Below are 12,910 nucleotides of genomic sequence, written 5' to 3' on the forward strand. Positions count from 1 at the left end.
GTTTAGTTTTACTAGAAAAGGCTGGGGAATGTTCTTTTTTTCTTCAATTTTCTGAAACCATTTATATAACATGTTCCTTGAGTACCTGATAAAATCCAATTTGACCAATTTTTTTGCTTATATATTTTAAGTACAAAATCAATTTTGTTAACTTGGTAAGATTTTTCAGGTTTTCTATTTCTGATTTAGTTTCTGTAAATTTTATATAACTGTATATAAATATGTGTATATATATAAATATATACATACACATACACATTATATATTTCAGGAAATTGTCCATTTAGACTACTTACAAATTTATCAGCAAATAAAATTACTTATATTCTTATAGTCTAAAACAGTGTGATTATGGAAAATTTCAAATGTGCAAAAGCAGACAAAATAGTATCATAAACTTGTCCTCATCCCCTAGCTTTACCAGTTATTAACTCAGCCAGTTTTACTCAAACTATAACCCTCCCTCATCTGCCTCTCATATACAGAAACAAATCCCAGAAAGAATTCACATGTCAACAGTTCTATGTGTATTGCTAAAGACCACTTAAAATATGATCAGTTCTATTATCAAACCAAATAAATAATTTTTTCATATCAGACACCAGTGTTCAGACTTCTGTCTTGTAGTGTTTCCTCCTTTTATACTTTGAATCCACAAGTTCATTTGACTTTACATTTCTTTTAATCTATATTCACTGCTTTTTTTCCCCTTTGTCATTTATTTACTGAAGAAACTATAGGGTTTTTTTCTCTTTTGTTCAGCAGGTTTTCTTCATAGTGTGTCATATTAAGAATTTTAAAATCTCCGCTATAGTAGATTCATGACCTTTTCCATTTTTTTTTTTTTTTTTAAGATTTTACTTATTTATTTGAGGGAGAGACAGAAAAAGGGAGCACAAGCAAGAGGAGAGGCAGAAACAAACTCTCTGTTGAGCAGAGAGTTGGACCAGGACCACATGTGGGGCTCAATCCCAGGACCCTATGACGCTGAGATCATGACCTGAGCCAAAGGCAGTCACTTAACTGACTGAGCCACCCAGGCACCTCTATGACCTTTTCCATTTCTAAATATTATTTAGGTCTTTCTGACTCAATCAATCTTGGCAGAGGTGTACCTATAGTTATTTTTTACAAAGGGCCAGCTTTTGGCTTTGTTGATTCTTTTTAAAATACCATTTATTTCTGCTCTCATTAATTACCTTTTCTTTGGATTTCTTTGGTCATTCTTTTAACTTGAGTTGAAACTCGCTCATTAAATTTAAACTTTTTCTTCTTCTAAAAGAAACATTTATGAAAACTCCCTTATAGCACTTTTAGCTATATCCCACACATTTTGATATTCTCAATTTTATTGTTTTAAGTGTGTTTAAATTTCCACCCTGATTTCATCTGTGACCTATTAATTACTAACTGGTATATTATTAAATTGCCAAACATATGGATTTTAAAGTTATCTTTTGGTTGCTGGTTCCTGATTTAATTGTATTTTTGTCAGAGGGTGTTCTGCATAATACGAAGCACTGGTATTTCAGACTTCTGTTTGTAGTCTAGCGTATGGATCAGAGTTTATAAATGTTTCATGCCTGCTCGCAGAGAATGCCTATCTGCTGGATGTTGGGAGTAGGACATGTCTCATCAGGCATACTGTGTTGTTTAAATCTGAGCCTTACCACTTTTTCTGTATGCTTGATTAATTACTGAGAGGTGAAATTAGTGACCCACTGTAATTGTGGCTCTGTCAATTTTCCTCAGCAAATGTCAATTCAATTCTGTAAATTTTGAGGTCATATTAATACATAAAATTGAAAATTGTATCTTCCGGGGTGCCTGGGTGGCTCGGTGGGTTAAAGCCTCTGCCTTCGGCTCAGGTCATGATCCCAGGGTCCTAGGATCAAGCCCCGCATCAGGCTCTCTGCTCAGCAGGGAGCCTACTTTCCCTTCCCCTCTCTCTGCCTGCCTCTCTGCCTACTTGTGAACTGTCAAATAAATAAATCTTTAAAAAAAAAAAAAGAAAATTATATCTTCCTTGTAAATTGGTAGCCTTCTTGATTTCTATTTTAATAGCTATATCAGATCTTTTTTGGTATTTGTCTATTATTTCTTTCCTCTTTCCTTATTTTCAAAATTTCCCATAGTTATCCTAAAGCAGAATATACTTGGATTTTAATTGTAGCATTTGGTCCATTTATTATTTTTGCCCAGGAATATCTTAATTTACTCACATTCTTTTTTTTTTTTTTTTAAAGATTTTATTTATTTGTCAGAGAGAGAGAGAGAGAGCACAAGCAGGCAAAGCGGCAGGCAGAGGCAGAGAGAGAAGCAGGCTCCCCCCTAAGCAAGGAGCCCGATGCGGGACTCAATCCCAGGACCCTGGGATCATGACCCGATTTGCTCATATTCTAAAATGATAGTTGAGTACTGAATTTTAGATTGGCAGTTACTTATTTTTTTTCTCAGCACTTTCAAGACATTACTCTATTGTCTTCTGGCTCCTATTTTGCTATTAATGATTCTCAAAGCTCTCTTTTTTCTCTAGTTGTTTTAAAGATTTTTTTCGTTGTCTCTTGTGGCCAATGTAGTGAGGTGTCAATATAAACTTTTTTCTTGCTTTGGGAGTCACTTGTGTCAATGCTTTCGGTCAGCTTGAACATTTTCTTGCTAAAATCCCACTACCCCACTACCCACTACCCCTCCCCGACCCCCTGAGCTACATTCTGGGTAATTTTCTCAGATCTATCCTTTAATAACTACTTGAGGAAGTTCTACTTGGTGATTTGTAAAGTATACCTGGTCATTTTTCTTTCTCGTTTTTTTGATTCCTTCTTGTAAGATACTTAAAACACCTAACTTCTTAGGCATCAAAGAAACTTCTTGCTGTTAGGTCTGCTAATTCACTCATGATGGGTTGTTTCTTTACGTTTTCTAATTTTGGGTTGTGAGCTTACCTTCAGCAGTATTTTACTGATGGCAATCAGCCTCTGTGGTTATTTTGAAGATTTATTTACTGTGTCTGTGTATGAGAGAGAACACAAGCAGAGGAAGCAGCAGAGGGAGAAGCAGACTCCCCACTGAGCAGGGGGCCTAATCCCAGGACCCTAGGATCATGACCTGAGCCGAAGGCAGACACTTAACTGGACCACCCAGGTGTCCCTCTGTGGTTATTCTGTATTTATTTTTGCCAGGTGTCTAAAAAGATTTTTGAGGCCAGGGCTGTTTTGTTAATTTGTAGACTAAGTGGTTCCTGGATTGGGCCTGGAATGTAAATTACGTATGTCCCAAATTCTAGTAAGAACATGTTTCTAGGTAAAAGCTTTAGGGGAGACCCCAGCCTTATCCTGGGACTGAGCCCAGAAAGGTAAGCTTCTTCACTGTTAACCTATTAGTGGAAGAGGTTTCTAATCTACCACTTCATAGCAATTATATATCCTTTTAAGGGTTCCAGTTTTATGTGAGGGATCTCATAAACGTCACACAAACTGCAGGCCTTTTCTCACTGTGGTTAGTAATACCAAGCTCCCGGCAGGTCTACTGGTGAGTAGCTGGAGGATACTAAAATCAGCAAGAGGTATTTGTACCATCAATTTCAGTTTTCAATTTATTGGTCTGGTTTCTATTTCTCTCTCTTCATTTCTAGTCCATAAGAATTACCTTTTTTTGGGTGGGGAAATCTTACCTATGCTTTTAAAAGGGTATCTGTTATATTTTACCCAATGAATCCAGATGTTTTATAATGGTCAGGTTTTCACGTTATCTAATCTATGCTATTACCATAACTCTAAATTTGATTTTTGCAATTCTTTTTTTAAAAATATTTTATTTATTTATTTGACACAGAGAGAGAGAGAGATCACAAGTAGGCAGAGAGGCAGGCAGAGAGAGAGAGGGAGGAAGCAGGCTCCCTGCTGAGCAGAGAGCCCGATGTGGGGCTCGATCCTAGGACCCTGAGAACATTACCTGAGCCGAAGGCAGAGCCTTAACCCACTGAGGCACCCAGCTGCCCTAATTTTTGTAATTCTTTAATGGTTTGTTCTCTTATCCTCACTTTCTCTTTTCACATATATCCACATTAAATATAATTTTCACTGTGAATATTCCTAGAAGTATAAATTAAGAGCAAAAAGCAAAAGTAGTCAGCAAACCAATCCCAATCTGTCAGAGTTATTTAAAAACATCCTTTACTGCAGTACTTTCCAATAACAGCTCCACATTGTTAGCAGAGGACAGCATGGAAAGAACACAGAAGCAAGACTTGCTACATTTGTGTTTTGGTTTAGACACTGCCATGACCAACTCTAAGAACTCTGACAAGATGCTTCATCCTCTTGTGGTCTGTTTTTCCTCCTCATAAAGTTCTTTATGAATCGGTAATCATATGGATCAAAACTTGCACCCCTGATCTAGGAGTACAAAGATTTTAAGACTCTCAATGTTTGTGTCATCTTCCTGAAACTATACTGCAGTGTACTTAGATCTTAGGTGGCCAATCTGATTGAAATAAAAGTTGCAGTATCAGTTTCTATAATAGTAAGTATCTCCATGAATCAAAACAATACATTATGCTAATCAATGTCTTATTATGTTCTTCTCTAAAGTGACTCAATGCATAATAATACCTTGGCTTTTGGAGTAGCTTTAATTGTCCATATGCAATCAACAGCTTGACCAGGTTTTGTTTTTTCTTCTTGTTCTACCTGACTAGAACGCACTATTCCATCAGCTCCCGAGAGCTCAAACTGGCAATCTAGAAAGAATAGAGGAACGATGCTCAAAGGAAAATATGACTGATCAAAATGCCATGAGGAAAAAGAGGTGATATACTAAACCTGGGATGGGATTTAAAATACCTCCTAGGTAAGTAAAGTCTGGATCTGTAATAGAAAAAAGAAGAAAGTGATTGGCATTGAGATAGTTTAGAGTTACATAAAGGTTTCATGTCTTATGTCTAATCCTTCATTTAAAAACAAAGCAAGAGAAAGCTTTCATAGGTGTAGAATACAGAGCACTGTTTTAAACCTGGGCATGTTTAGGTGCCTTATTTATAGGAAAAGTTTTTTAAAAATGGTAATGTTTATACTTTTGATTCCATCATGAATAACTTATTTATGCCACCTGAAAACTTGCAACCCTCTGTCAAGAACAATGGCTAGACCATTAATGGATGCATGAATCAACATAATACAGTATACACAACGGAATATTTTTTTAGCCTAACAGAGAAATAAGATTCTGATATATGCTCTAACACCGATAAACCCTGAAATGTTAAACTAAGTGAAATCAGACAGACACTAAAAGACAAATATTAATATTAATATGGAAATAAATGATTCCATTTATCGAGATCCCTACATTAGTCAAATTCATATAGACAGTAAGTATCAGAAGCTGGAGGAAAGGGGGAACGGGCAGTTCATATTTAATGGACACAAAGTTTCGGCTTGTGTTAACAAAAAAGTTCTGGAAATGGATGGTGGTGATGATTACACAGCATTATAAATGTACTCATACACTTAAAAAGGATTAAAATGGTGAATTTTATGTTATTTGTAATTCAACACACACACACACACACACACACACACACACACACACACAGTAGGAGCTAGTGAGCAGTGTTTTCAAAGTGGCAGGGAAAAAATGACTACGTGATATACAAGATATTCTGTCCAGTGAAGTGGTTCACAGAAGACCAAGAACCAATAGTTCATATCAAAATAACTGATTTCAGCAAATCGGTCAGGTATTTGATTTTTATGAACCAAATCAATTAACTGAAATAATGAGACTTTAAGTGTCAAAAAGATTTTAAAAAATCTTATATATGAATCAGATCTTTGTTAACTAGTTTAGACTACCTGAAAGAAAAAAGCAGACATCAAAAACAATGCTCTTAATTGAATACTGTTTTTAAATATTAAAAATCAGGCTTTTTAATACATAAAGATTCTTACTTGAAGAAAAGTAGCTCTTTTTCTATTAGTTTATGTATCAGAAAAGCAACTTCATATGGATTATAATTAAAATACAGACAAATTATAATAAAACACTAAGGATTTCTAGACTATATTTCTAGACTATATTCTAGACATTTGCATTTTATATTACTACAGAGTTTCTACATACATTATGCTTAGTATCATGTTCAGGAAAACTATGTAATATTTCACCTTGAAGATGAGGAAACTGAATGAGAGAGATTATGATTTTCTTAGACCATATTTATAATGGCAAAGCCGGGACTAGCTTACAATTCTCCAGACAATTTTTCTTACCCTATCATATTGCCTCTATAATGTGGGTGACGAGTCCACAGTTTAACCATTAAAAGAAAAAATATCAAAATAAATGGGTAGGGGCACCTGGGTGATTCAGTCATTAAGCATCTGCCTTCAGCTCAGGTCATGATCCCAGGGTCCAGGGGTCGAGCCCCGCATCAGGCTCCGGGCTCAGCAGGAAGCCTGCTTTTCTTCTCCCCTCTCCTACTCCCACTGCTTGTGTTCACTCTCTCTTTGTGTCTCTCTCTGTCAAATAAATAAATAAATCTTAACCCCCTCCCCCAAATCAAAATAAATGGGTAATGCATAACTGGCTAATTATGGCTGTGTCTAGTTATTTCAAGTCATACTTATAAAATAAATTTTGTTTAGGGATCAGTAAATCTAGAAGACTACCACAATAATGAGAAGTTGGTATATTGTAAAGATTTCATATATTTGTTTGTTTTAGAGAGACAAAGAGAGAGTGCACACAAGAGGCAGGAGAAACACAGAATCTCAAGCAGACTCCATGCTGTGCGTGGACGGGGCTTGATCTCACGGTTGAGATCATGACACCTGACTGACTGGGCCACCCAGCACCCCAAGAAATTAGTATATTTTAAATGAAATTCTCTGGTTACTGGTTATCTATTGGTTACTGGTGTTATCTATTGAGGATAGAGAACTCTTAATGAATTGTTAATACCTGGAAATAACTGGGATAATTCTGGAAATTTTAATGCAATAATGACAACATCCTAGAATAATTGTCTACACACGAAGAAATTCTGATTCATTTGGCAGGTAGCTCCTATGACTTTTTACTCCACTGCAGTTTAATTAAATTTGTCTTTGACACTTCTCTACAGAAGAGCTGAAAATGTTGTTGTCCCCTTTCAGCAAGGCTGGGTTTAGTTTATTAAGTTAAAAGAGGAAAGTCTCTGAGATGTATTCTCAATTAAGCTAAAAAATTTCCCCCCTACTTTTTAAAATATGATAACTATGAAGAAAGTATCTGGAATTAAGGACAACTTTAACAAGAATTGAACATCCAGTTAAATACAATAAACTGTACATTGAAATAGGTTTTGCAGGATATTTAAAGATCCCGAGATATTTTAATCTAGCAACTTTCGTTCTGGCAATTTGGTGTATATAATTCCTATTTAAACTTCCAAATTAAGTTTTTTTGGTAACTAATTTTTAAAAATTTATTTTTATTATAGTAAAATATGTTATCTTTTCAGCATTGAGAACATAAACACTGAAACAACACTTAAAAATTCCCATGTTTACTGACAAGAAAAAAAGCTGATTATGTTGTTCAGGCAAAAAAGCAGGTAATATAATTGTTGTCACTTATGTAAAACAAAATAAAGAGATACAGAAAAACATCTGAAGGGATACACACCAAATTGTTAAAGTGTTTTTTTTATATATAGGATGGTAAGATTATAGATTTTTCTTTTCATTTGGATATATATTTTTTTAAATTAACAAATTTCTTACATGAAAACAAAAGCAAAGAGATGATATAATTGGTACACTGTTACTTTTTCATCTTGTTGGTCTATAAGTTGTTTGAAGACAGGAGCAATAACTTGTAGATCTTTGTGTTTCTGCATTAGGGATATGCACAGTTTTACACCAGAGAGGCTTTGCAGGTCTTAAAGTGTTTGCACATACTACAGGGCAGAGTAAGATAGGCAGAGTGGGTTGAACGGAGACCCTAATCCAAATCCTCAGAACCTGTATTATTTTATGTGGTTAAAATAAAAAAAAAAAAAAAAAAAGAAGAGTGAATATTACATTACAAAACAGAAGATGGGATTAAGTTAAGGATTCTGAGAGGGCAATGTGACAACAGAGGCAGGGACTGGAGTGATGTGGCCACAAATCCAGGAATGCTGGGGAAGCCCCCAGGAGCTAGAAGAGGTGAGCAATGGATTCTCCCCTAGAGTTCCCAGAAGAAATGTGGAGCTGCTGGGTTTTCTGCCCTCCAGAATTCTGAGAGAATAAATTTCTATTATTTTCAGCTGCTAAATAGTTGGTTAAGGCAGTCTCAGGAAAGTAATACACCAGGTATTCCCATTTTACCAATGGCAACCGTCAGGTGCAACCGTGCTGTCAGGCAACAGAGAACACAGATTCAAACACAGGTTTTTTGCTTCCAAGTGCAGAGCAGTTTCTATTGTTCAATATTTTCTAGAGATTATTCAAATGAGTGGTTAATTCAAGCATTCCAATGGAAAAAACTTGCCAAAATAATTTTTGGTAAGGATTATGAAAATAAGACCATTTGCTGGATTATCTTTTAAAATACATTTATCTTGATGCTTTTAGCCTTGATATACATTATAAAACATAAAGAAATCTAAGAAAACTGTGATGCCATCTATGAAATGCTTCAAAATTCAAGTGATATAGTTCTATTTCCAATTTTTGGTTTTATTTATTCATGAAGTGATTTCCCTTTGGCCTTGCTAATTTCTTTAAAACCTTGATTTGATTAACTTGACTAAATTCTCTCTTTTCCAGACATCAGATTCTAAAACCAGAGTAAACCCACCAAAAAAAAAGACAACTTCATTACCTGGAATAAATGAGTATTTTGCTCGAAATCCCAGTCCTTCAAGTTCTTCATCAGAACTAAACTTAATCCACATGAATCTCCCTGTTGATCTAATTAGTGGAGGGCTTTTCACGCCACAGTAACGATCTATAAGTGGAGAGAAACCAAATGGCCCATCTCGAACTTCCAAGTGGTCAAACCGACATTCAAATGATGGTTCTATATAATAATGTTCATCAAAGGTCAACTCTATTCTTTGACGTGGAGCAGCTAGAAAACAAGAAGCAAGCAAATCAGGGCAACACAAAGTATAAATGTCCTGACATGAGTGGAAAAAGCAAAGCAACTGCTGTTACTGTTCCACAGATAAAAATCATGAGGACTGTTATACATGAAATTCATAATTAATGTTACACTTTAAATCAGTAGTAACAATGCTGCTCTGCAGAACTACAGTGATGTTTCCCTGTGGAATATGCTGTTTATTAAATTAGTTACGTGTATTTTATTGATTAAAATTAGACTACAAAAGCTATTGCTTAGTTCACGAGATACAATGAATAGAAAAACAGAAGAAATGACACGACCTAATGTAACTATGGACGTAAATTTGCATTAAGGCGTAAGAGATGCCAGTAAGTTTGAGACCCTCCCTCCCTCCCTTCCTTCCTTATTAGAGAAGTTTCTCATTTATACTGATGCATCTGGTTGAATTATATTTTAGGAGATTCAAAATTCCTATAAAATTTCAACTATTATTTTGTTATTGTGTTCCAGACATATTTATCCAGACATAATATATCCAGACATAATCTGGATAATAATTTATCCAGACATAATAGATATATCCAGACATATTTATAATTACTAGAGTTTAATTCAATACATGTATAAATTTTGTTCAAACTGGCTTAAACTGGGCATATTACCAATGTACTCAGTTTTACAATAAAGTAAAAATTCATCTGTTAAAAGACAGAAATTGGTTAATACCTTCCAAAATGTAGATACACTCCTTGTTTGGTGGATAAGAGTCAGGATAATTTGGTGAAGCAAAATGACCTCCATTGCTGGTTCGAACCCAAATGCCACACTGGGTTGCAGGAATATGCTTGATTCCAATATTTTGTCCATCTTAGGGAAAAATGGCATTTAAAATATGAATTACAGCAAAAGAGAACAGCATTCTTCTCTTTCCCCCACAATTCAGCCATACAATTGCCCACTCTATGTTACACAGATAGTGTACATAATTTTGCAAGAACCACTGCCAAGTTTAGCGCAACAAACTGAATACAGCGGAAGTGTGAGAAAGGTAAAATTGTATGCTGTGCTGGTGGGAAGAGCTTGCTGCTAGAGGACAAGTTTGCCCTGTAGGAGAGCAGGGAAATAAAATGCTTAGATTTTACAAGGGCAAAGCTGTGTGGGAGAATCTGATAAATCAGTGCAACTCTATAAAATTCAGTTCTAACATAAAAATAAAAGGATCCCAGGGGTTTATCTCCGGTATGGTACCTCTATATTTAGTTTCACACAAAAGCCAAAAAGGATCCAAAGATTACAAAGGGATTTTAGTTAAAGATTATAGATTGAATACATGCATTTAGTTCCCTCTCCTTAAACTCCACTAACAGTACAGGATTTTTTAAGGGCAAAAATAACCCCCTGAAAAGGGACAAAGAGGTGCAAACACAACAACTGGCAGTATTGGTGAGCAGGAGAGGGCATGACAGGTGGTGGTGAAACCGTCCTTTCTAAAAACAGGAGGCCTGGCTACAAGTCTTTTCAGAATCAGTCTGATTTCTAAGACCCTCCCCTACTCTACAAATCTAGGAAGCTGCTGCTCTGTCGCCACATCAGAAAATGATATGATTCCTTTGCAGAGGATAAAGCAACGTTACAGGACCAGGAGACACCCGGCACAGCTGGAGGTGACCACACCAGCCTGCAAACAAGGAGACTAGGAATGTTACACTGCGAATGGCATTCCTGGCCTCTTCCCCCACTCAACTCCTTCAAACCCTCTAGGTGAGATGCAGAACGTCTGTCTGAGCTGGAAATGGAAAGCTTCCTCTCTGGGGATTCTCAAGAGTCCAAAGGAAAAGTGCCAGCAATACGGACTCGGAATTCCCCAGTGCTGGGTCACTCACCAGCGAGGGCGGCAGCAAACAAGTCCTTCTACACCTACAGACGGCTAGTCTTCAGATTTTAGTGCGCCTCTCATAAATAATCACCAGATATTTGAGGAAAGCCTCTAACACAAACAATGAATAAAAAACAAGAAGAAAGCAAATCTGAGGAAACAAAGATTATATAAAAAAACAAACTAAAAACTAAACAAAACTGTCATTTAATCCCCTTGGATTAAAAAGAGGATATTTATAAAACAAGAATAAGGATACTTTAAAAATATTCAGAAAACAAAAATTTTCTAAAAATAAAAGAAGAAGAAGAAGAAGAAAAAAAGGAAAAATTAGTAGAAATTTTAAAGCAGAGGACCGCAAAGTGTAGCTCTGGGCCAAATACAACCTGTGGCCTGTCACCATAAGGCAAGTTTACAAAGGAACACATCGATGTCCATTCATGTGCCTATACGGTGCATAGTTGTTTTCATGCTACAACAGCAAAAGTGAGTAGTTGCTCCTGAGACTGTAAGGCCTGTAAAATCTTAAATATTTACTGTCTGGCCCTTTACAGAAAAAGTTTTCCAATTCCTGGTTTAGAGGGTAAAGCTGGGGAAGTCTCGATACAGACTGAGAAGAAAACAAGAGTAGAGAGACAGATGGAAAATAGAAAAACAACCACAAGAATATTCCATAACCAAACAGAATTTTCTTAAGAATAAAACAACAACAACAACAAAAGAAAGAAAAAAAGGAATTTAAAAACTTAAACAAGGAGAAAAATAAAAATTTCCTAAATGGAAAAACAAAATTTTCATATGGAAAAAGCTCCATGAGTGACTTAAATTCTCAACATAGGTGTGACCAGAATTATGACAGAATTACACCAAAACAGGTGGTACAGAAGGAAAGTAATAGAACACTGGTATATAGTCAGGGGTAGAATAAGTAGGTGCATGAAAGAGCTAAATTTTCATCTTCTGTGGTGGGAAAATATTGCCTAAACATGTAAAACTGAAATAATTAAGAAGTAATAGTATAACATATTATTTAGAAATATGCAGGGAAATACCAAGATTCAGCTAAAATTCTGGTTATCTCCATGGAGAAGGAAGTAGAGTAGCAGAGGACAGAAAACTATTTTTTCATAATTAGCTATTCAGAATACTTTGATTTTTGTCATGTGTATGTACAACTTAGATGAAAGTAAAAAGTAAACCAGTAAATGTTCTAAACTCTGACATGAAAATCTGGTTTGAAAAGCACACTAGCTTATCTTCTTTCATAAACAAGGATAATGAGAACAGGTCCACAGGACTTTTAACAAGATACTGATGGAAATATTTCATTTGTCTACATTGAAAAAAGGAATTTTATTTTTGCTGAGTGATAATGCATGAATCTCATTTAATTATTGGACATAATCCATAGTGTGCTAGGAGCTACTAGTGATGCCCATTAAAAAAATTTATCAGCAAGTCTTTATGTTGACAATTTACTCTAGTTAACTGCAGCTGAACCCAATAAAATTGAAGCTGCTAGGTTGACAAAAAGCCTTAGATCATTGGAACACCCCAGAGGGATTATGGAAATAGTATTCAAAAGTTGCAGTCCTTTCCAATAAGCCATCCCACTCACAGTCCTGAATATGTGATAAGTTATCACTGAAAGTACTTTACCTTGGGTCTTTTGGGCCACAGCAATCCCTTCGACTACAAGTATTGTTATTAACAACACTAGAGAAATAATAGAAAAGAAAAGTTAAAAAACTGAATCTATATTACATTTTACTAAATCTATAAGGAAAATCAGATGGTAAAGAAAAGATTAATTAAGGCTCCTATTTCTTACTGACAGTCAATCTCAAGATTTTTAAGGGTCAACTGTTATGTTTTGATTTACTATTTGACACTTAAGACAACCCAAGAAAAACCACAATTGATACTGTAGTCATTTAT

At 35.5% G+C, this 12,910-nt stretch overlaps 1 protein-coding gene across 3 annotated transcripts in view; it reads right to left on the reverse strand.

Moving 5' to 3' along the window:
* Positions 1-12,910, reverse strand: part of LOC111157371 (neuropilin and tolloid like 2) — a 60,684-nt gene that overhangs the window by 35,947 nt on the left and 11,827 nt on the right. For 2 of the 3 annotated variants that reach the window (XM_022518724.1, XM_022518725.1), the window contains exons 2-6: positions 12,632-12,688; positions 9,823-9,963; positions 8,851-9,099; positions 4,824-4,868; positions 4,614-4,741 (exon numbers count right to left, since the gene is read on the reverse strand). In XM_022518724.1, coding sequence (XP_022374432.1) covers positions 4,614-4,741; positions 4,824-4,868; positions 8,851-9,099; positions 9,823-9,963; positions 12,632-12,688 — 620 coding nt within the window. The remainder of the gene's footprint in view (positions 1-4,613; positions 4,742-4,823; positions 4,869-8,850; positions 9,100-9,822; positions 9,964-12,631; positions 12,689-12,910) is intronic. The other variant, XM_022518726.1, reaches the window with a different exon arrangement.

Source organism: Enhydra lutris, unplaced genomic scaffold, assembly GCF_002288905.1.
Source record: "Enhydra lutris kenyoni isolate GAN:26980312 unplaced genomic scaffold, ASM228890v2 scaffoldscaffold54, whole genome shotgun sequence".
NCBI lineage: Eukaryota > Metazoa > Chordata > Mammalia > Carnivora > Mustelidae > Enhydra > Enhydra lutris.